The 25,440-nt window shown below is 44.2% G+C and overlaps 2 protein-coding genes across 2 annotated transcripts; both read right to left on the bottom strand.

Annotated features, from left to right (window-relative positions):
* Positions 1-2,376: 2,376 nt before the first annotated feature.
* Positions 2,377-3,315, bottom strand: LOC132583969 (olfactory receptor 4D10-like). Its single transcript, XM_060255726.1, has one exon. The coding sequence runs from the start codon at positions 3,313-3,315 to the stop codon at positions 2,377-2,379; it is 939 nt and encodes a 312-aa protein (XP_060111709.1).
* Positions 3,316-17,369: 14,054 nt separating this feature from the next.
* Positions 17,370-18,326, bottom strand: LOC132583451 (olfactory receptor 6M1-like). The gene has a single exon (XM_060255089.1). The coding sequence runs from the start codon at positions 18,324-18,326 to the stop codon at positions 17,370-17,372; it is 957 nt and encodes a 318-aa protein (XP_060111072.1).
* Between the last annotated feature and the right edge of the window lie 7,114 nt (positions 18,327-25,440).

The raw sequence follows: 25,440 nt of genomic DNA, 5'->3' as shown, positions 1-25,440 counted from the left end.
CTGACCCAGCCTGGAATGCTGAAGAACTGAAACATCCTTCATTTGTATATGTCTGATAATGGCATATGAGATGCTGATAGTAATTCAAAACAAACAAACTGCTTTAATTCCGCATTGAGGGGAATTCGGCACCACCCAGCCAGGCGGCCAATCGGCCGTCTTAGGCTGGGGGACGCCCTTTGCCTCCCCTGCTGGATGGGGAGACATGGTTTGCCCTGGCTGCTTGGGGGTGGGGCAGCCTTAAATAGGCTGGCCCGTCCCCCTGTGGCGCAGTTGTTCCCAGGGCTTGTCAGCCCACCCGTCATGCAGTGTAAGCATAGGCTGGTCGCTGGTTTTGGGGCCAGGTAGGAATTTTTCGCTTCCACGCAAATTGGCTGGCTTGGGAGTGTTTTCGCCTACCTTACACTGTAGATGGTGCGTTGGCAATTGGCTAAGGCGGAGCTGTTTATAGTTGGTCACTGGCGGTTTTACCATTGGGAATATGTTCTTTTGGGGGCATTTGGTGAGCTCACATGGCAACGCACCTTTGGGGGTGCAAGGCGTCCCTGGGGGACCTAAGCTGCACGGCTCAAGGTTGGCTCCAGGGAGTCTCTAGGGAGTGGTCCACAGCCCAGGCTGCACGGCACGGGTGAGGGTGGAGCTCAGGGAGCTGGTTCTAGTGCTTGGCCGGCCGGGTTTGAGCCGTTGGGTCGGCTCACTCCCAGGGCCTGTGGCTCGCCGTGTTTCAGGTTGGGGAGGTGGTCTGCGTTTTGACCCCTGGCTCAACCTGGCCCCATGTTTTCCCATTGCTGTTATTTTAAATAAAGTGGCCCTTTATCCCACATCGTTGTCTGTCTCTTTATTCCAAATGGGGGGGCAAAGGGACAAGTCAGACTGACAGGCAGGTTTTTCATTAAAACTTGGCAAATGAACAGGCAGTAGGAATCAGATAACTTTGTGTAACCATGAGGTAACTTTATACATTAGTTCGGTGTAGTGGTTAAGTGTGCACATTTTTATCCGGGAAAACTGAGTTTGATTTCCCACTCCTTCACATGCAATTTCTTGTGTGATCTTGGGTCGGTCATAACTCTCTCAGAGCTGTTCTGCTCAAGAGTTTCTGTCAGAGCTTGTTCAGCCTCACCACCTAACAAGGTGTGGGGAGAGGAAGGAAAAGGAGATTGTAAACCACTCTGAGATTCCAAGTGAAGGGCAGGGTATAAATCCAATATCCTCCTCCACCACTTCCTTCTCTTCTTCTGCTAAGGTCTTGTTGCTTACCTTCAAGACACTTAATGGTCTGGGACCTACATACTTTCAGGACTGCCTCTCCTGGTATACCCTCTGAAGCACATTACACTTTGCAAATAAGAACTTACTTGTGGTCTCCAGCTTGAGAGATACTGTCTGTCCTTGACCAGGGCCAGGGCTTTTAGTGCCCTGGCTATCACCTAGTGGAACTCTCTGCCAAGTCACATCCTTGCCCTGCAGTATTTAATATAGTTCCGTAGGATCTGGAAGACAGAGGTGTTTCACCAAGCATTTCTTGAGGACAGCGATGACATCCATCTGACTGGTACCTTTACCATCACCCCCCCCCCACACACACACACACACAAGGTGGTGATACAACCAAATTTCTGATCACCATCTAATTAAGTTGACTATTGTAATTTTAATGTTTTATTCTCAAATTAGTACAAATATGGTTGTTTTATCTATTATTGTACACAACCCTGAGCCCTGTTTAAAGGGATTGAATATATAAAATTTGAATCTAATAAATAAAAATATATACAACATATAGTTTGTCATAAAATTGCAGTTGTTTTGTTCTACAGACAGGTCTTTAAAACTGAGGAGGGAGATCTCTTGGCAATCACTGCTTAAATAAACAGGTATAAGTTTCTTTGTTTCAAAATTAGTCCATGAGGGCAGGAACATATAGACAAGTTCCAATTTTCCTTCTTTGACACTTGATAGTGATCACTTCTCTTTATTAGGAGCTATTTCCCTCAGGGAAGGACTACTGGTCCCACTTCCCTAATTCAGGATCCATCTTGATCCTTCACTTAGCTTAACTGAACTAACAGACACACTCAACTGCCATTCTCAGCTGTAGAATTCCATTTGAATTCCCTGTCACTCAAGGTTCACAGACCATTACCCATTTGCTCTTATTACAGCTTTATTGTGCGCTGTATCTATTTCTTAAGAGATACAGTTTTTAAAATAGAGAATTCCTACTGCATTGATCTTTTCTTAGGTGCAATACCAGGATATTTGAGATTCCAGAATATGGGAAGATCTTCAAACAAGAATTAAGTATGGCTGTGCTATATAACCACTACATTCTCAGATATTATTGAGTTATGGATTTAAGGAAAAGCCTACATCTTATTTTATCTCTGAAAATACATTTCTTTTTAATAATCTCTTAATTGCATTCTTCATCTCAGTGTTTCTCAATGTATAGATCAGGGGATTCAGCATTGGTGTGATGACTGTGAAGAGTGTTGAAAGAGCCTTATCCTCTGAAAATTTCTGGAAAGGTCGACCATAGATCAAGATGCAGGGGACAAAATGAATGCATACCATTGTTATTTGAGCCCCACAAGTGGAAAGAGCTTTTGTTTTTCCTTCTGTGACATGTACTCTTATTTGGACCAAGATGATAGTATATGACACAACCAGTGCAAAGAAAATAAAGATGGTGAGAAGCCCACTGTTGGAGAACATTAGCAGTTCTATAAGAAATGTGTCAGTGCAGGCTAGCTTGATAACTTGAGGCACATCACAGTAGTAGTTGTCCAAAATGTTGGGTCCACAGAATGGTAATCTTACTATTAGCACTATCTGGACAAGAGAGTGAACAAACCCACCCAACCATGCTCCTGCCACAAGTCCTACACACATTCTAGGGTTCATTATAGTGAAATACTGAAGTGGTTTATAGATAGCCACATACCGGTCCAATGCCATGACCATGAGAAGAAAGATTGCAGCACCTCCAGTGAAGTGGAAGAAGAATATCTGTGCCATGCATCCATCAAAAGAAATAACCTTACGTTGCAGGGTGAGGTCCCACAGCATCTTTGGCACAGTAACTGAAGACTCACTGAGATCTACAAAGGCCAGATTTCCCAGCAGAAAGTACATTGGGGACCGAAGCCGGTGGTCAGTGAACACTGCAGCGATTATTGTAAGGTTGCCCAACCAAGTTGTGATACATATTGTGAGGAATGCCATAAAGAGGACATACTGTACAGGATGGTTTGTTGTGAGGCCAAGAAGCTGAAATTCTTTTACTCTTCTGGTAGTGTTCTCTGAATCCATTACTGAAATATTGGTACAAAAAAGAAATGCAGATCAGTGCCATCCATTATATCCTCCCCCCCACCTCCCCATTTTGTTTAGGTTTATAACTAGTATTTTTTTCCAGTCTAAATGCTAATGTGAGACTTCTGTGGAAGTATTCTTTTTTCATAACTTTTCATTGGTATTATAAACTATCAAATCTTTACCCTGAGCCATACTCAAGGTATATAATTGTACAGATGTGTGTGTGTGTGTACTTTTAATTCAAGACTGGGCTGACTTCTGATTTTTAATAAGAAAAAAAAATGAAAAAAGGAGCCAAAGCAAAAATCATTGTATAAATGGTGGCTGACCAAGTAAGCCTACTCACATATCTGCTGCATCATATAGAGCCCAATAGTCCCCCAAAGCAAAGATCCAGTCCCACTTTTCCTCACCTTCATAAGAGGTGCTTCAGGCACATCTTCTATATCTGCTTTGTTCCTCAGGCACCCATGATGCATAGCATAGCAAAATAGCACATAGCATAGCATACTGGGAAGCCTGCAATGTCCTAGGCACAACAATATGAGATCCATTATGATTTTGAGGGTTTCTCCATTTTTCCAGCCTTAAAACAACCATACAAAGAGTAGGATGAAGTTGAGCAGAACTTCATCATACTTTAACTGGCTGTCTGCAAACCCTGCCCCCAAAGGGTAAGGAGTCTTTGCCTTTGGGCATGCTAATAGCCAGACGTATTGGAATTTTTCTCCTCTTGCACAGGTTTCCATATCAGGACAAAGGAAAGTAGCAATCCACTAGGCCAGCAATCATCTTGTTGGACATGTTTTCATCTTTTAATTTGCTTTTTAATTAAATGTGTGTAGATGGGGTTGTGGCTTGAGGTACTGTGCGTACTTTGTATGCAGAAGGTCCCAGGTTCAACCCTCTTAAAAGACCAGTTTGTAGGTGATGAAAAATACCTCTACCTGAGATCCTGAAGAGCCACTACTCAGCTTCATAGGTTTGATGTTCTGATTTAGTAGTAGTTTCATGTCTTGTAGGTAATTTTTCTTTTTTTTCAAAACTCATTTTGACAGACCATGGAATTCAGGGCCGTAGCCAGTGAGGTGGGGCACAGGCGCAATGTCCCCCATAGAATCTGCAGCACCTCCACCCAATCTTCCCCAATAGGGAAGATTAAGGAAGACTAGGTGGAAATTCTGCAGGTGACTTTTCATTGGTAATATAATCTATTGGGTACCACCTCTGTGACCCCCTGCTGGCTATTGTAAGCCAAAATGTCCTCAATAGAGGTTGGGGAATTGACAGGTGGGCAACTTTGGCTCAAAAAGGACCTAGAATCTATGTATACAGGATTCCACTTCCAGAAATTATTGCTAAATTTATCAAGGACACTAATTAAGTAAAACAATCATGAATTCATTACAGAAAAATATAGAACACACATACAAGATAATAGGCTCATATAACATACATACAGACCTAATAAAACCAGAGAGAAATACATAGAGGTAACATAAGGATGGACAAACAGGGTGATAATTACCGATTGTAGTCTTCAAGGAAGGCTCCAATGTTGACAAACGAGGACTATGGGGGAGGGGACCCTCAACTGGCCAAGAATTGGGGATGTATCTAAACAGCAGGAATGGGGTACTGCTAGATGCACACATGTGGGGAGTTGGGATTGTGGTTATAAGGACTACTTTGAACCCTTAGGGGGTAGGAGGTACAGGGGCAGATGACAGGTGGTCAGCTGGTACATGACCTCAGAAAAAGGGGAGGCTCCGCAATGACCATAAGGGCTGGACTTGTGCGGTAACCAATGGCCGGTTTATTGGGGGCACCTGATTGGATGCCCATACCTGGCCAATGAGCAGATCTGGCCCTGGTTGCCTGATTGGACTTCCAGGTAACAATGGGCCAAAAGGGGAGGCTCCAGGATGACCATTAAGGAAAAAAATGGGTGAAATTATTGGGGTGGGAGTGATTAAAAGGCTATTAAAATTTATCTAAAAGGTGACAATAGATGGCCAGATTGCTACCTAAGGTAACACCCAATCTGTACAAAGAAGCTTGGCTCTGGATGAAGATGTTCTTCCCCTTCTTCATTCCTCTACTGGCACCATCCTTTGTCTTGGGTTCCATTGGACAAAGGTTTATACAGTCTGGAGGTCCACGCCTAAGATAAGCTTGATAGCCTTATGCATAGGAGACATCTGTTGAGTACATGAGCCTCCCGCTTCGCTGTCATGGAGTTTGGCACTGCAGGAAGATATTTGCTGGTGATGTTAGCCTACCAATATGGATTCTATGATCAAGGCTGAAATCCTCTTGCCTGGACAGTTCCTGGTGGCACAACTTCTTCCGCTGCAACGGCCGAGATGGTGCACGCATGGAGTGGCTGGAAACCAATCTGTCCTCCTGGTTAGCAGTCTTCCAGAGATACCAAGTGCTACGGAGTGGCTGGAAACCAATCTGTCCTCCTGGTTAGCAGTCTTCCAGAGATACCAAGTGCTACTGCAACATTGTGGCTGTTAGTACTCACATAAGTCCCTTACATTCTGGTAGACAAAACCCATGTTCTCCTGGCAGATGTGTGTGAGTTGAATCTCCAGGTACCCTGGCAACCAAATGGGTGACTATGATGTTCTGAAATTAGGGGTCTTTTTCTCACACTATGGCATAATGGGATTAAAGATAATGTTGCCTTATAGGACTAACACATAGATGCTACAGTAAGTGTGATTTCTGAACATGAGCAAACTCAGGAAAATGTTATGAATGTTCAGAAACTCAGGTACCCCTGTAATATTATAATATTGGAAATAAATAACAAGGTTATCAAGCTTCACAAAATTCAGGACACTTACTGTAACACTGTCCTCCACTCAGAAATAGTTGTAAAAGTAAACTTCTCTTATTCAATATTTCATTACTTTTATAATTCTTAATTGTGAATATGGCCCACAAGGTATAATGACAAAAACCGCATTGGTCTTTCTCTAATACATCTGGCTTAGAGTCCTTATTGTTTCATTCAAAATATATCATCTGTCTGTCTATCTATCATTGCTCTATCTATCAAAAATACAAAATGGCAGAAGCAGTCTGCCTGATTCAACTGACCTGTTGTGTTTCTGATCTGAAGTGTCTTCAGTTGTACACCTCAGTACCTAGGAAGAAACATTCAGAACTTCCCTCCACTTCTTTTTTCTCTCCCTTAGGGTGGGAGGCAAATCACAGAAGTATTGCCTCTATTATCAAGAAATACTCTGCAAATAGACATATATAAAATGTGCCCTCCTCACCAGGTCAGCTGTATGTATCTTAACTCAATCCTATTTACATGTCATCATGGAATGTCATCTCTCTCCCTCCCTCCCTCCCTCCCACACACACACACGTCAGTTCATCTTTGGGGATCTGAGCAGGGCACTTTACCAATGTATTTTTCACTGGGAATCATTAAAAATGTGAAGACTTTGTCATTATTAACACTGCAGTGAAACTGGAATTTTAAGGAGGGTTTATATGGTACAACACGTCGGACAAGAGGGTATTTTCTGCAGTTGAAAAATTGAGTATTGGTCTCCTCTGACCATTCAAAAAGACTGTGCTGGGGATCATTGGACATGCATGGACATAAGCCATGTGGGGTAAGAATTGAAGTAAAGAGATAAATTTGGAAAGACAGAATGAAAAAGTTGGCTGGATCCGATTCAACACAAACCTATACATGCGCATCTATAAATATCTAATATATGCACATTGCCCCCCCCCCCCCCCAATTGGAATGAAGAGGCTGACACAGTGTGTTGGGTATAAAAACCAGGCTGCTTTATTGAAACAAACTTGAGCAAACTTATAACTGGCAGGGGTATGGCCTAGCAGGACAAGCCCTGGGGTCAACCCCCTAACCCCACCTTGTCCTGGGAGGGCGAGCCACCCTGCCCCCAGCACAAGCTCACGTATTCTGGCTGGTGCTGAGCGGCCAGGCCCAAAGCCATCCTCCACCTGGGCTAGCATCAATCCCCCATGGAAAAATCCGCCCAGGTGAGGCTTTTTTGTGATCTGCATTCCCCGCACTGAGCTGTACAGCCCATCTGCAGTTCATACAGACCACCCGCACACCTGGTGCTGAGCCATAGGTGCTCCCCTGAAAACACTGTGGCCAATACATCCTCCAGCCACCGCCACCACCAATGCCAAGCCTCTGCTTAGGCATTAGCGCCCCACCGGACGGCCCAGAGCCAATCGCAACCCCCTGCCGAAGCTCCTCTAAAAAGGCCCGGTTACCCAACTCCGAAAGATGAACCCCATCCGGCCTGTACAAGTCAACATCCTTGACTCATATGGCCAGATGTGGGAGGAAAATCCCTAGCCCATTCTCCATGGCATTCTGCAAGGTCCGGTTGGCCTTACGCCTGGCACACTCTATCCCCCCGGGGGAAAGGGCGGACCTCCAAACCCTGTGTGACAATATTGCCGACCATACAAGGACAACGCCTGGCCATCTTCGCTTGATATCCCGAAGGTCACCAGCGCTTTCCCTTGCATGAATCCTAAGTCATTACCTCCCAGGTGAATGACCAGGATGTGAGGAGGAGGCGCCAACCTTTCTCTGAACAACAATGGCATGATCCCTGGCCAACACAGGCCCCGGCGACCCAGCCACTCCACTGTTGCCAACTCTCTGAGGCCCAGCTGGGTGCCCACCGGAGACCTCCTGGCTTGATGGGCGGCCCAGAATACCATACTGTGCTCGCAGATGAGGATACGACACCTCTCCCTACGAGCCGCAGCACCTGAAAAACAGAAAATTGTCAACACTCAGAAATATGCCAACAGGCAACAACACCATCAAACAGCCAAGAACCCTCCTAAGTGACCAACGGGCGCACATAGGATTTAAAAGCTGCCAACCGCCACCGTCCAATGCTTTGTATGGTGGAGGGGGTGTAACCCATCATCGCTGCTGTGGAAGCGGCCCCAATCCGGAACGAATGCGTTCCAAACTTGACGCCTCTTAACCCCAACACTGCCAGGGCCTTGCTCGTCATGGCCCAAAATTAATATTTTGGAAGGGGAGGCCCTCAGAATACCTAAAAAAGGGGCCCTCTCCCTCCCCCCTGAGCCATTCATAGTGCTCCATGGCCCTAACCGAGCAAAATTCAGGCAAGGAGCACTGACCAATTATAATGTTCGCCCCCTTCTGAAGCTGGTCCGTTTTGGACAGCCGAACTGTCAAACGAATCTGCCCTTGCACAATTTTAACATCCCTGGCGCCCAGCGCTCGGCCAGAGTTGTCAGTCCTGGACTGCACCACCAACTCGCTGATGCGCAAAGCCCCAAAAAAGGCCACCAAAGAGGCGGCATGAAATAGTGCAGCCTCAAAAGAAGAAGAACATATCCCATACAACCCCTGGAGCACTGAAGGGGATACGGGTTGCGCTCCCTAGCCCAAACCTCAAGCATCTTTCGAACTCTGAAATCTCCCGTATTCTCTGGGAGCCCCTGTGCTTTACTGATAAAGGCAAGTGCCGCCAATTGACCCCTAATTGACTTGAGCCCCAAGCCTCTCTCCTTCTGGTATACACAAAACTGCATGATATGCACCGTGGGAATTGGCCAACTATCATGAAGTCCAGCAGCGCTCCTAAATGCCCGAAATTGGGATCCTGCCTTATCGTAAGCTCTTCTAGCGCTCAGTGCCAATGCTAAATGAATGGCCGTACCGGCTTCTGCTTCCCAAGCTGCCAGAGTTCCTGAGGCATTCGAGCTGGCCGCGTGTCTGCTTCTGGAGCAAGTTGACGAAAATGCTCAATCTGTTGGCGAGATAGAGCATCCGCCACCCCGTTGCACACTCCCGGAACATGCCTTGCCAGGAATAAAATGTTCAACTGGAGGCATCGTAGTGTGAATGACCTCACCAGATTCATTACTAATACTGATTTGGAGGGCAAGGAGTTGATGACATGTACTACAGCCATGTTATCACACCAAAAATGAACAGAATGGTTGGCCAGCTGCTCCCCCCAAAGCCAAACAGCTACCAGAATAGGAAAAAACTCCAAAAAGGTAAGGTCCCTACAGAGCCCACTGTCCAAGCATTCTGAGGGCCATTGTTCTGCACACCAATGGCCCCGAAAGTAAACTCCAAATCCAGTGGAGCCGGCCGCATCCGAAGAGATGTGAAGCTCTGCTTCAATCTTTAAATCCTTCCGCCAAAAGGAAATTCCGTTAAACGATCCCAGAAATTCCTCCCAAACCTCAAGGTCCCTATGCATGCCAGCAGTCATCTGGACATGGTGGTGAGGAAGCCGCAACTGCCACATAGCGTCACAAAGACGTCTCAAAAAGGCCCGACCGGGTGCTACCACTTTGCATGCAAAGTTGAGGTGACCCACCACGTGCTGGAGCTCAAGCAGCGACACTTTATGCTGCCTCCTCAGCGAGGCTAACCGTACCTTAAGATCAACTACCTTATTCTCCGGCAACCGTGAAGCTTGCTGGTTGGTATCGAGCTCGATACCTAAAAACGTAAGTACAGAACTGGGCCCTTCGGTTTTCTCATGCACCAAAGGTACTCCAAGCTCCTGCGCTAGCTCCTGAAATGATTGCAATAACCTGGCACATTGTCCAGTGCCCGACGGGCCGACAAAAAGGTAGTCGTCCAGGTAATGCGCCGTTTCGTTAAGCCCTGACCTATCCCATAGCGCCCATTCCATAAAGGAACTGAAACGCTCAAATGCGGCGCAAGACATCGAACAACCCATAGGTAAGGCCCTGTCCATAGAAAACTTTCCTTCGAAGCTAAAACCCAGAAGCTCGAAATCCTCTGGATGAACTGGCAAAAGGCGAAATGCCGACTTAATGTTGCATTTTGCCATTTCAGCCCCAACGCCGCATCCCCTAACAATCTTGACCACCTGGTCAAAGGATGTATACCGTACTGAACATAATTCATCAGGTTTTGGATAAGACAGGTGGTGTATCAGGCGGTATTCCCCTGGCGCCTTCTTAGGCACCACCCCCAAAGAGGATACTCACAACGCGGGCACAGGTGGGGCATCGAAAGGTCCTAAGACCCTTCCTTCCTGACACTCCTTGGCAATCTTAGCCCTAACCACATGCTCTAAACCCACCACTGAACGGAGATTAGGAACCAAACAAGGAACCCTAGGTCCCAGGTATGGAATCCGGAACCCTAAAGAAAACCCACACCATAAATACTCTCCATCAGCTTTATGGGGATATCTGCTAGGTAAACTACTGAGAACCCTCAGACGAATGGGACTGGGCCCCTTTTCCAGGTGGCTGCTGATTACCCCCACTGCCGGGGCGTTTAACACCCACCCTGGGTTTTGACCGGCTACAGGCAGAGAGGGCGTGAGAACCGCCACAGAGTGGGCACTCGTGCTTAAATTTACAGGGCTTCCTAGAGCACATGCCCTTTGACGCAAACTCCCAACACAACAGCCAGGGTTTAACTGGCTGGCCCGCTGAAACGCGGGCCCCTGTAGCAATCTGCTGCTTGTGCACCAAATGTCCACTATCTGACCTGTCACCTAAATTCGGCTTTGCCAGGGACATCAGCTGCAACCAAAGCTGCTGGTTAATCTGGTCCCAAGGCAGCCCCGGGTTAACGGCGGCCCTCATTCAAAAGGCCTCATCGTATTGCAGCCAAGCTGCACCTACAAAATCCATGTAAGCCTGGTACACAATATCACAATATTGGAAAAGCACAGCCGCACAAGACAGCTGCACCCTAGCTATGAAACCTGCGTAGATAAGAAAGCCGGGCAGCAAATTAGGCCAAGTTCTGTCCACTTTTCTACGCTTCAACTTCGCCTTTTCCTTATCGTCCAGCTCCTCCTTATCCGTCTTCTCTAATTCCCTAAAGAGGAGACTAAAAACGTCTACATATTCGCCCCATAAAATCCTATCGCGTGTAGCCGCCGACAGATGGTCCCCCAACGGCAACGCTGTGTCGCCATATGGAAGCACATGAAAAGGGATGGTCGCATAAGGATTTGGTGGATAAAACCACATACCCCTCTGATAACCTGGTCACCCGCCATACACCTGGAGGTTTTAAAGCAGACAAACGAAAGTCAGACGTGATGAGTGCCCCATTGCTCTGCGACGCCCTTCCCATATGGGGGCACCTGCAGCCGCTCTCTGCTGCTCCAGTGCCTCCAATTGACCCTTACCTGGGCCTCTTGCCCGTGTCCTCAGCGGGGCCAGGTTGTTGACCGCGCCCCCAAGGGGGTCGGGCAGGTTGTTTACCCTTAGAAGTGCCCTGACCCTTTTTTGGTGCCATACTAATGCCCCGCAAAGAACCACACAGGCATGCCCCAGCCCACCTGGGACCAACTCAGTCCCCACAAACCTTAAAATATTTTCCCTTCACCCACTCACCCCAGCCCCCCACACAGTGCCACCAATTAGGCTAAAACTATGGTGGGAGAGGGGGAGGGGGGTGAGGTGGGCAGAGGGTGATGGGGGAATAGAATAAAAAAGAGGGAGGGGCAAGCAATCAAGCACCCCTAACCTCAAACACACGTATTAACCCCTCAGCAGTCTGCCACAGGGGGTGTATAAAAAGCCCCCTTACTGCCCTCCCACAGCTACCTTAAGTGGGAACCAGGAGGGAAGGGTAGCCGAAACTGCTCCCACTGTCTTCTGAAAAAAGGGGGGGAGAGGGGGGTCAGCAAACTCCCGCCCCAAACACCCCACCCAATACCGCCAATGAGAAGGGGCTTCCAAACCCACATAGCCCCGAGAAAGGAGACTTGCGCCACTATAAAGCTGCTGCTCACGCCGCCAGGAATGCTGTGCACCAACAGCCGACTCCCTGAAGGCCTTCGCAAGCACCACACCCCCCACGAGCACACAGTCTGCTCCGATGAGGCTCCCTGCCAGAGAGCCTAAAGCGAACTGCGTGCTTCTGGGTGGGGCCGGGGCTTATATAGCCCCGACACCACGCCCAGAAGAAAGACTCAGATGCCTGGGCTCTCCGTCAGCCACCTCCTCCTTCCGGTTGGCAATCACGGCCCCCAGCCTGAACACCAGCAATGCCAGCTTGGCTGGGAAGGGGCCAATCCTTACACACAGCAGCTATCAGAACATTTTGTGATGGTACTCACTGGTAATGAGTACTGGCACCTTGGGGTGGGAGGCTTTTCCAGGCCCTGATCCTTTTGCATTGTCCTGCATCACCGAGCCAGAGAAAGAAAGAATACACTCTCAGAAACAGCCTAGTGGAAATCTGAAGTGGAATGGGGGAGTTGATGGAAGTCAACACAACCTTGTCAACCTTATCAATGGAGAGCCAGTTCGGTGTAGTGGTTAAGTGTGCGGACTCTTATCTGGGAGAACCAAGTTTGAAAGAAAGAAAGAGAGAAAGAAAGAATACACTCTCAGAAACAGCCTAGTGGAAATCTGAAGTGGAATGGGGGAGTTGATGGAAGTCAACACAACCTTGTCAATGGAGAGCCAGTTCGGTGTAGTGGTTAAGTGTGCGGACTCTTATCTGGGAGAACCAAGTTTGATTCCCCACTCCTCCACTTACACCTGCTAGCATGGCCTTGGGTTAGCCATAGATCTGGCAGAGGTTGTCCTTGAAAGGGCAGCTGCTGTGAGAGTCCTCTCCAGCCCCACCCACCTCACAGGGTGTCTGTTGTGGGGGAGGAAAGTAAAGGAGATTGTGAGCCGCTCTGAGACTCTTCGGAGTGGAGGGCAGGATATAAATCCAATATCTTCTTCTTCTATCTTCTAAATACTGTCCCTGTTATTTATCTATCTACAAAAAAGCACCGGCTAAGATAATAGGGGATTGATATATTGGTTAACCACATGTTACATAGCATTGGTAAAACATACATTAAAAGAAGTATATATTGCTTTTTAAAAACCAAATATTTAGTGTTTTTATTAAACAAGTGATAAAGCATAGAACATTACAATATATGTGTAGTGATTAATACATATGGACAATCCAGAAATAATGAATAATATGCTTCTAGTTATAGAAGTAATGGAAGCAGTATATGCAGAAGTGGTTGTATGCCCGTTTTGCAGTATTTTCACTAATAAAAGCTGTTTTAGAAGATATGATATTACAGATATGAGAAACACCAAAGATTCTTTTTCATTGTATGAATGTCACCAGCTAGTCTGCTACATCACACACACACACACACACAAATACACACAACCACAGTCCTTTTACTTATCTGTCATCTGACTTGCTCCATGTTTGTATAATTTGTCACTAACACCACCCTCCATACATTAAAAATAAATATATCTGAAGTATTTTTCTAAAGTAAAAGGGGATGCTGCTGTAGGTTAAGTCAGAAAGCTGCAATATGTGAAGACCACACTGTATTCATGGATGTTTATTGCTTTCCAAACTATTAAATTCAGAAGCATGCCATCAGTTTTTCATTTAAATCTTACAGTAGCATGGGTTGGGTCCAACCAGCTTTTCTGCACAGTCTCACCCAACCCTCCTCCTCATTACAGTTCCTCTCACACGTGACTTTTCCTATGCAGATCCCATCATCATGGTCTTCTGGTGGTCTCTTTTCATCACTAACACTATTATTTTCATCTTACCGCCATGTTTTTAAAAATCTATTAATATAGCATTTACTCAATTTTTAAAGCTTTATCTGTCTTATCAATAGTTCTTTTTTTCCTTTTCCTTTTCTTTTTTTAACTTCCTGCTTGCTTTGCCCCACAAGTCAGAATGAAGAGTCGGACACAAGGTATTGGTATAACTAAGGGCTACTTTATTAAGTATAATAATAAACAGCAAGGGCAACAAGAACTGCGGCCTAGTCAGGGCCAGGAGTCTCAACAGACCGCTCCCCTGCCATTAGCAGGTGAGAGACCCAGCCCCCCAGCCGGAGCTGTGTGGCACAGCTCCTGCCAGACTGGCCCAGCAAGGAGGCAAGCCCCAGAGGGCCCGACCACCAGACACACATCTCAATGGAAGGCACGCTCTAATCGAGCCTCCAGGATGGTCTGCATTCTCACACCCCAGGTCATCAAACCCTAAGTTTGATCCTGCCAGACCCCTAACTACCCAAAAGGGGGATGCTTTCTGGTCCTACCCGAGCCTCATAGAACCATAAAGCCATTAACAACTTGCCAAACTAAAGTGACCAACCTATGTAACAGCACCTCCTTATAGCCAAATCCACAATCCACTGACCTGCTATGTAAGGTAGGCAAAAAACACCCCAGCAAACTGCCAATCAGCTGGGGAGCAAAAATTCCTACCCAGCCCCGCAAACCATGAGGTAACCAGCACTTGCCTACATAACAAATAGGGCAGGAGGGAGGGCCGATCTCAGTGCTGGAGACTGAGGTGGGGGCAGATGGTGCTGCTGCTATCACAGCAAGCCCCACCCCTTCAAAAGCACGTCCAAATGGGCTACAAAAGTCCTCCCTTTCCTCCCAGGGAGGCAAAGACATTCTAGCAGCCTAGCAGCATGCTGCTGGCTGCTAGAAAAGAATTACACAGGCAGGAAGTTCTAGATCTTGTTTATACTTCTGGAATGGTTTATTCATTTTATCCAAATGTTGCATGGAATCAGTTATTGCATTCTCACCTATAAGGTTCTCTTTGCTTAATAGGTTTAAGAGAAGCCAGGCTATGTGTAACGAGATCCAGGGCTTTTTTGGTGGCAGCGCCAGAACTTTGGAACACCCTCCCAGAAACTATAAGGGCCCTGCGGGATTTATGTGCGTTCTGCAGGGCCTGTAAGACCGAACTGTTTAAACAGGCTTTTGTGGTCTAACTGAAAAAGGGCTGCCACTGGACACCGGTGGGTCAGATCATAGTTAAGAAGTCAATACCGCCTCTACTGGTTTGAAATAGCGCTATAGAATGGTTTTAAAGTTGATATGTAAATTATGGGGTTTTTTATGTTTTATTGGATTAATTGTTTTATAATGTTGTAAACCGCCCTGAGTCCGCTTGCGGAGAGGGCGGGATATAAATGAAAAGTAATAAATAAATAAACATACATGCCTCTTATAGACTATTTATCTAATTGAAGTTATTTAACAATAATAGCTAATTGAATTTCTCTAATGTTTGATTTCTATAACAACTTATAGAACATTATTTTTTATAATGGCTTATATTTTTTACATCCTAATTATAGAATTTCTATAATGGCTAATTATAACAAAAATGCATTCACTATAATGGTTTTGTACCATATTTCATCACCATGACTTAGATAGCCCAGGCTCGCCTGATCTCATCAGATCTAGGAAGCTAAGCAGGATCACCCTGGCTAGTATCTGGATGGGAGACCTCCAAGGAATATCACTGTCATGATGTGGAGGCAGACAATCACATCTTTTCTTGAAAACCTCGCTGGATTGGTGTGTCAGCTGTGACTTCACTACCACCGCATTTCCTAATTTCAGGCTACACTACAAGACTGCAATATATAGATATTACAGTAAAAGGGGCATATTTAGGCCTGGGCTAGAACCATTTTACTCAGCAAACAGCATCATGCCTGGCATGGAATATACATGAGGCAGGGAGCACCATCAACCTATATATGCATTGTCGAATGTGTTTCATTTACATAGTTTATTTTATATGTATAAACTTCAGAATCTTGAGGCCATAAGAATAAAGCAGCCTTCAAAGCACAATGCCAAACATTAGAAGTCCCAAATGTGTAACTCTCTCAATCTTTATTTATATCTTTATTTTATATACTTCCTTTTTAGCACAACTTTTTAACAGATTACGAAGATATAGAAAATTTCACCAGGGAGCACAAGACTCACAATAACAATGCAAAGGGACTAGGATCGCCAAAATCATGAAACAATGCAAACAGAAAACTGCCCAAAGCATGTAAACAATACTGAAAACAGATTACAAAAGTAAAAAACAGTGCAGTAAAAAACAGGATGCTACATGAATAAATACTACTATAGGCTACAGTCCAGTTTTCTTATAAAAGTATCTTACTACATCATAGGTAATATTTTCACCTTCAAGTTTTGTTTTTGTTTTTTTAAAAATACAAACAATGGAAAATCTTTACTGGCTTAGATAACCACTGGTTTGAAGAAACTTGTTTAAGTTTAAGTTTATTTCAATTTATATCCCGCCCTTCCCACCGAAGTGGCTCAGGGCGGCTCACAACATATAAAATCTAACATAGAATTTTAAATTTAAAATACATCAATTACAACAGTTAAAACAGTAAAATAATAAAACATTTAAACAGCAATCTATCAATTTACTACACTGAACCTTCTATAGAATTTCTAATGCCTTAATTATAGGCCAGCCGGAAGAGGGCTGTCTTACAGGCCCTGCGGAACTGGCCAAGGTCCCGCAGGGCCCTCACCTCTTCTGGCAGCTGGTTCCACCAGCAAGGAGCCGTTACAGAAAAGGCCCTGTCCCTGGTGGATTTCAGACGGGCCTACTTTGGCCCGGGGGCACCAAGCAGATTTTGAGAGCCCAATCTCAGTAATTTCTGGGGAACATGTGGGGAGAGACAGTCCCTAAGGTAGGCAGGTCCTAGGCCATATAGGGCTTTAAAGGTAATAACCAGCACCTTGTATCGGACTCAGTATATTATATGTAGCTCATTAAAAGTTGTAACTATATTTACAAAACTTGTGACTCCCCATCCATTATAGTTAATACCTAGTTTAGCATAACAGTTAATGATTTTTGAACTTTTCATGATAAATTTTGAATTTTATATTAGCTTTTATCCTTTGCTTCTAGCATCTCATGGCTCCTTGATCCAACTGTTTCTCCCACCCCTCATCCTCCTATATAAACCTTTGAACAGTGAGGATTCACTCACTGGGCTCTTGGCCATGAAAGAAATAAAATGTTGTCTTCAAGATGCCACATGATTCCTGTTTATGCCCTCCCCTCCATAAGCATAGGTTATTTGATATTTTTAAAAGAAAAGAGAGGAAATATGCAATTTTCCTATGCTTTGGTGACTAATAGGGAAATAAGAATACGGAAAGGGAATTTAAAACGTATACCTAGTTCAACCTGCTTGTCTACTCCTCATGTACTTGTTAATTGAATCCCTGAACACCTCTTGGACTTTCTGATTTCTAAAAGTGAATATGATGGGATTAAGCATGGGTGTCACTGCTGTGGTGACTAGAGAAGCAATTTTGTTAAGATTCATAGAATTGGCTTGTGAAGGTCTCACATAGATGAAAATGGAGGTTCCGTAACCAATGGTAACCACTGTGAAATGGGAAGCACAGGTAGAGAAGGCTTTCTGCCTCCCTGTTGCAGAAGGGATACGAAGAATGGTGCTTATAATATAAAAATAAGAAATAAGTGTTAAGAAAAGAGAGCCCAGAACAATGGGTAGGGAGACTATGAAGTCAATTAACTCCACTAGGCGAATGTCAGCACAGGCTAAGTGGAGCAAAGGGGCACTGTCACAGAAAAAGTGATTTATCACATTGGGACCACAATAGGATAAACCTAGCTTCATCACAGTGGGAACAAGAATGGAGAAGAACCCGCTCATCCAAGAGCTTACAACCAAACAAACACAAACCTTTCTGCTCATGATGGTGTTGTATCTAAGTGGGTAGCATATGGCAGTGTATCGGTCATAGGACATCATAGCCAGTAGAACATATTCAGAGGTGCCAAATAAGAAATAGAAGTATGACTGTGCAATGCACCCATAGAAGGAGATGGTCTTCTTTTCTAGTATGAAGTGCTCCATCATTTTCGGTACTACAGTAAGAGTAATAAGGATTTCAATTAAAGATAAATTGCAAAGAAAGAAATACATTGGAGAATGTAGGCGGTAATCAGTAACAATCAGGGTTATGATGATAGTATTTCCAATCATAGTCGCTACCAGAATGATAAAGAACAACAGAAAAAGCAAGATCTGTATCACCCAGGGATTGGGGAATCCAACCAAGATGAATTCTGTCACAGATGTTGAATTCCCTGTTCCATGTTTAGTCATGTTTACTTCTGTATCTGATGAGTTAAGAAAAATCTTGTTAAATTGAATAGAAACTGCATAGCAAAATCTTATGGATACTTGTCAAGCCACTCATTTTCAGTACAGTTCCTAGGTTACCCTTAAACAGTTCTCTAACCTAACTTGATTTGATCCCATTCAATTAAGACCCTGATATCTGTGATATCACACACTTAATTCACTGGGGCAAAATGGGTTTTCCTCCAGTTGTTTTGACTTAACCAATATGTTTAATGTACTGTCACATGGCCAGATTTTGACTGAGATAACTCCAACATGGAGGAAGCTTGATATATATTCAAATAATTTGATATGCACTTTTGTCATGTTTGCCAGTCTGTAATCATTGTGATACCAGAGTTAAGACAGAGGTAAGATCCACACACCACTGGATGTTATGAAATGTTGCTCTCCTGGATTTTTATGTACAGATAAAAAATATCCCAAGAGGTGAATGATTACAATGGTCTAGTATCTGACCACATGTGTGGGTTCAGTCAGAGACAACATTTGGCAGAAATTAAAAACATAGTGTTTGACTGGTAAAATGAAAGAGGGTGTCCCAGTTCATCACTAAAGAGTCTGTAGTATTTTACACATGGGGACAGGATGGTGTGGTTTACTTGTTGCTGCTGAGGCTGCTAATGCAGAGCAGTGGAGACATGGATCCCACACAGCTGGGCTCCCTGCTAGTTGTTATTGTTAGCAATTTAATAGTGTAATATTAAGATATTGTTGTGCTAAATATGAATCAGTTTCTGAGTTCCCAGCTCTCTCTCTCTCTCTCTCTCTTTCTCAGTAAATCCTGAGCTTTTTTTGGGGGGGGGGATGCCTTATTCCCTGTATATCTCCACAAGGATAGGAGCTAGAGACTGACAATTATTATTACTATTATTATTTACAAAATGAAACCTGGTAATTCAGTTAATTGTGTGCATATTTTGGAATAATGGTATATTGATATAGCAGATTAAATTACGAAAGAAAGAAAGAAAGAAAGAAAGAAAGAAAGAAAGAAAGAAAGAAAGAAAGAAAGAAAGAAAGAAAGAAAGAACTCTGTGTGGTAGGGAGAGGAAATGGCTACCATGGAAAAAATTGCTTCTGTGTGGGTAATGACAGGAAAATACAACCTTTCCCACCCATACAGCAGCCACCCAGGCTTTTGGCAAAAAACAGGTTTAACAAAGATCAGACAAAACTTAGGGAAGCCTCAGGATGTGCACAACTGCACTACAATGCTACAGGAACACCTAAAGGGAAAAAAATGCTTCTCAAAAGCTTTGACAGATAACCCATCAGAAACACTTTGTGCTGGGGACCATGAGCTCAGCATGGACAAAAGCCTTATGAGTTGAGGGCTGCAGCATGGATGAACATTGTGTGAGATTGAATTAAAACCTGGCTGAATCCAAGTCCTACAATGGGTTGCGATTTCAGGGCAGTTGATGAGTACCCAAGTAATGTCTACAAAAATCACAATGCAATCCACTAAGAATTAAGTCCAGTGTAAGCCCCAGAAAAAAGTAGTAGGATCTAATTAAATGGGATTAATAATTTTTAACCCTGAACATACTTGTCTTATCTGCTTACAATGGCAAAAGAAATACAAATTTACAGGTTCTCAGCATGCAAATAGTGTATGACTAAGGTAAATCATATGACAAAGATGAATTATGAATGCAAATCATACATCAAAATTGCAAAATGTGCTGTAAATGAAAAAAAAGGAATCATCAATTCAGCCTTATGCTGAACACACTGTTTATCTGGAGCACCATTTCATCTAAGTCCAGCCTGCTGCGCTGACTGAAACGTTTTTGTTTAGCTACAAAGGTCAGCAGATGTTCATTATTTTCCCAATCAAAAGCAATGCAGAAGCTGTCTAAAACTGAGAGTAAGTCTTTACACACACTGCTTCATATCACCCCAACTCTAATTAAATCTAAGCTGCTGTGCATGCAACAGCGGCATATACAGTGATAGACTGCAAGTTACCCTTTGGGTCTTCTTCTACACAACCCCCATCCTAAACAAATAAGTAACATTTATAATATAGTTTGGTTGATAGGAAAAGACCTGATGGGAAAACTCTGATTGATGGGAAAAGATTGTCCGCTCCTCGAGGAAAAACCTTTCCCTCCCTGTTGCTTATTTTGTTATCATTACTGTATTTTAACATGACATTCTGTGTGGGGTGATGTTGATTTATTCAGATTTTCATTTAGTCTTTGCACTAAGACACAGGTATTAACTATTTACAGAGATTCACAAATCTTTTGAAACTTGTGGACATCACTGACTTTCTTAGATCTACTTATGGCATTATAGGGACTGAAATCTCTTAGCTCTCCTGCTTTGGTTTTCTTACTGAGATCACTACCATGGGCCCATGTTATGGCATTTAAGGAAGTGATGGTTGTCCTTTCTTCCAGTTGTTCCTTCCAGTCTTTGATATCCCACATCCTACACTCATGTACAGTTCTTCTGATCCAAATACACTCTAGGGCTCTCATGTTACCTCCAGCGGTTATGTGAAAACAAGTTTCATTTATTTGAATCACTTCTAACTTGGCATGGATATAAGTGCAGTAGGAATTAACAAAGAATGGGGTTGGATTAATATTACTGCTGTTTGAAACATAAACACATATGGTGATATGAAGCTTATAATGATCTAGTTCATTCATCCATAAATAGTACCATCTACCAACTGACAGGAGCTTTCCAAAGTCTGAGGCAAGGACCTCTCCCAGTTCTGCTGACTGTGATCCTTTTCACGAGGGGACAGATAACATGCAAACATGCTATCCCACTAGTACTGATGAACACAGACAAATAATTTAGAATTACTCACTTTATTGTAGTCATCCATGGTCCATCATTACAGCTGTGGCTGGCTTTTTCGACTACTGCATTGTTGCCATCTTCTAAATCAAATGAGTTTGGTTCTTTGGTACAAAGGAATAAATAAGCCCATGGAAAATATGTGTAACTTTCCCCCCAATATGATTCTCACTGCTAGAGTACTATTGGAAAGCTACTAAAAGCCAAAACACAGTTCTGTAACATGTAGTCTACCTTGAGCCTCATCTAGAAAGGTGGGCTATAAATAAAGTAAATAAATCATTCATTAAATAACAGTCTATATTGGAAAAATGATGGGATGGAATTATGATACACATATTAACAAGTCATGTTCTGGTAAAAGACACAAATCCAACAATGAACTTGGGATTCAGAATGCCTTCATTGGTTTCTGAACCCTCAATGATGGGGAATAGATGTTGCTAGAAGCCTGTGACTACCATGTGGGAAAAGGTATAGCAGTTAATTGAGATGTCATGTCATACAAACTTTAGGAGTAACCAGTACCCTAATACATCCAACTGTCAAAGAATTGTGTCTTGTTCCCCCTCCCCTTCCCCCCCCCCAGTAGTTATTCACCAAGTAAAAATGTAATCATAGATAGTTTCAACAGGATAACTAGTTCTTGCAGCATCAAGGAAGAGAGCAGCTGTAGTCCTTCAAAAACAGCAGTCCTTTTGCTTGGTTTCCATATGTATTTTTGCTTCTTATGTTTTCTCATCATATCTCAGAGGTCTTGTTACTGTCAAATCACAGATGTTCCTCCTAGGACCTAGGGGACAGAATCATTTTGAAGATACTTCAAGATTTTCAGAAGTGAGTCAAAGGAATAAACATTAATGAGATGGGAATGAAGACTTAAATTAAAATATTATAGGCCTTATCATGGGGTCTGTATAGTTCAGACATAAAATTAACTTCCCCATTCTAAGAATCATTGTTTCCCTAATAAATGGATCATTGTCTTGCTGAATTGAACATATGAACATATGAAGCTGCCTTATACTGAATCAGACCCTTGGTCCATCAAAGTCAGTATTGTCTTCTCAGACTGGCAGCGGCTCTCCAGGGTCTCAAGCTAATGTTTTTCACATCTATTTGCCTGGACCCTTTTTTGGAGATGCCAGGGATTGAACTTGGGACCTTCTGCTTCCCAAGCAGATGCTCTACCACTGAGCCACCGTCCTTCCCCAATTGTAGAATTGTAGAATAAATGTATGTTCCCAACTGAAAAGGTTGGAAAAAACAACTTTTCCCCTCAATATCACCTCACTTTTTTTCCTTTTCTACTGCTTCTTTTTCCCCAGGACAAAAGTTGGCAAGATCTAACCCCAAAAGACTCTATATGTTAAATAAAATGTTTGGCTTCACATGTATTATATACCTCCAATATGTAATACTTTCATATTCAGCCTCAGGAACCAGTTTGGGTGAACTCTTTTAAAATGTTTACTATATTAGTAAAACACCAAAATCTAAAAGCTAAGACCCATTTTAACTTGCTCCAAGTTTTATACTCTGGCTTTAAAAAAATAAATATATAATAACTTTTATTAAATGTTATTTTTAAATGTTTGTTCTCATTTTCGTATCATAAACTGTCCTATCTGTGGAGCCGCCCTGAGCCTGCTCCGGCGGGGAGGGTGGGATACAAATAAAATTTTGTTGTTGTTGTTGTTGATCCATCCATCCATCCATCCATCCATCCATCCATCCATCCATCCATCCATCTGTGGCAGGCAGAACTCATCTAAAAATGATGTGAGGAGGCTCAAAATTGATCATGGGTGCTGTAGTGCCAACAATGAAGGGAATTGGAATACCTTGGCCCATACAATCTCAACTACCAAACTACCACCCCACGGTTTTTTACATTTGAAGCTGTGGTTGTTTGAAAATTGCACTGTGATCATGAATTACAATAATTGAAATTGTGCTGCTCAACATGAAGTGAATCAGGCTAGGGATCGGCATGAACAGGGAGAATGTGGTTTGGGGTTCAGGGCATGTTTGGTATGCAAACCATGAAGCACCATGAAAGTTGAAGGGCTAAGCAAACTGGTTCAGTTTATAAGATTCATGATGAGGCAGAATGGCTCCTAGAGTGCTAGAGACACCAATTTTTCCAGCTGAATCTCCTCTACCTGTCCTTCAAGGTTGCTGAGGATTGGGTTTATGGGGTTTGAGTTATGGCTCCCCAAAAATTGTGCCCCCATCCTTCATTGCTTCCAATAGAGGGAGGAAGCCAAAAAAGCAAGGACAATAGAAGTCCATTGGAATAGAATCAAAGTTGCCGATAATCTCTGCAGTAGAAACTGAAGGTGGGAGGCTGTGAGGGACCATCAGGTCAGCTTGGGGGGAAGTGACCAGTATGAATTTTTCTGTCACCTTCACCCAGTAGTTCAGGCACACAAACGAAAATCATGTCAGAAATAAGATGGTGAGGCAGGATTTATTTTTTTACCTCTTGTACCCTCAGTAACCCAAACCCAAATAGTTTTCAGAAACTCATACATATGACCAAATTAAGTTTCCAAGCTACACAGATAAACTTTATTAGACTCCAAGCTTAAGGAAAGGAAAGGTCCCCTATGCAAGCACCACTTGTTTCTGACTCTGGGGTGACGTTGCTTTCACGTTTTCATGGCAGACTTTTTTTTTTTTACGGGGTGGTTTGCCATTGCCTGTCAAGCATCTATAATTCTTATCTATAATCGATGGGTTTATGGCCCTGACAAGGGCTGGGTCTGGAAAGTGTCAGAGGAGACTCTGGTCTGAGGGTTTGTTATTCTTTCTTGTTTATTACCTTGATGTATAGATGTTAGTTCAATGTAATTGGGAGGGAACCAAGTACTCGGTGCCTTCTCAGGAAACATCTAAAGGGAGTATTGGCCATCTGCACCGGGCAAGGTCGGCGCCCAGATAGCACCCTGAGAATGTGAATAGTTTTGACACTTTCAATGTGAATGCTCCTCTCCCGTTTCCCCCCCCCCTTAGGAATCTTTCTGAAGTAGACCTTAAAAGTATTATATCTGTGTAATGATTTCATTCTTCTCAAGCCATGGCTCTGGCTTAAAGTATCAGTTTGTCAATAAATGTAGTCTTTGTTTCAAACTGGCTCATCATTGAACCCAAATGCTTGACAATTTGAGAAGAATCCAATTTAAGGAATTTAACCGACCTGGCTACCTTATAACCTGATGGCTGAAAGGATTCCAGGAGCTGGTGAATTCCCCGAGCCCAAAGAAGGGGTGCCCACACCAGATATCCTGTGGCACATTTTGGACGTGAGGAGGGGCCCTAGCTCACCCCTCCACATCCAACAACTACTGGTCACCCCCCGGCAGTGGTAGCCATGGACCTCGACAACTACGATGGACGAGGCCCCGATACGGCGGGAGGCTATCCTCACCAGACATATGCGGAAGGTGAAGATGACCAAAGAAGGGGGGAATAATCTGGGGAACCCGGGGAATCCCGGAACAGGAGAAGCAGAGGAGATCGACAGCATCCGAGTCACCCCTCTACCAAATCCTGACATACCGCGGGATGAAGACTATCGGGACGCCCCGGGGGGGGGGCAATCCGACCACCCCTGCCCTGAAGGAGGAAGAGATCGAAATAGCCCAGGAGTTCCGAGCAATGGTCTGAAAGGAGGTGGAGGACGTAGTCAAGGGGCTGCACGACGAGATGCAGGTGATGACCACCTGGATGGCCGGGGAATTCAGCAAGCAATTCAACCCAGCCTTGGGAGTGCCCAGGCCGAGGAGATGCTCTCTGGCTCCCTCCAGACAGGCCGCCCGTTGCTCCCCCCGCCACACCGCCGGGCCCATGACCTCCAGCCCCAGCATCGGCCCCAGCCCCGCAACCTGAACCATTCCCGGCCCCGCTGCCTCGAGATGGAGGGTGAGGTCAAGAACTAGAAGCTACATGTACTATTGGGGAAACACCTTCCCTGACGAATTCAGCAGGGTGGACTACTTGGGGTCTAAGCTGAAAGGTGCAGCCAGAAGGTGGTACATTAGTCTGTACGAAGCCATGAGCCCAGAGCTGGACTATGTTAACACCTTCCTGCAAGCTCTGATGGCCCAGTACGAAGACCCACTACAAGAGACCAGAGCATTGGCGGTGTTGCGGGACATGCAACAGGGGTCAAAATCGATCTGGGAATATGCAGCCAAGTTCTGAGCCAATGCCGCAAAGGTGAGAGGGTGGAGTGAACTCATGAAAA

This window comes from Heteronotia binoei, chromosome 15 (assembly GCF_032191835.1).
Source record: "Heteronotia binoei isolate CCM8104 ecotype False Entrance Well chromosome 15, APGP_CSIRO_Hbin_v1, whole genome shotgun sequence".
NCBI lineage: Eukaryota > Metazoa > Chordata > Lepidosauria > Squamata > Gekkonidae > Heteronotia > Heteronotia binoei.
The sequence above is the reverse complement of the archived record's forward strand: the minus strand, read 5'-3'. Positions and strand labels throughout refer to the sequence as shown.

Bases quoted from the DNA above. Each gene is read 5' to 3' on its own strand.
- LOC132583969 (XM_060255726.1), bottom strand. From the start codon at position 3,315: ATGGATTCAGAGAACACTACCAGAAGAGTAAAAGAATTTCAGCTTCTT.
- LOC132583451 (XM_060255089.1), bottom strand. From the start codon at position 18,326: ATGACTAAACATGGAACAGGGAATTCAACATCTGTGACAGAATTCATC.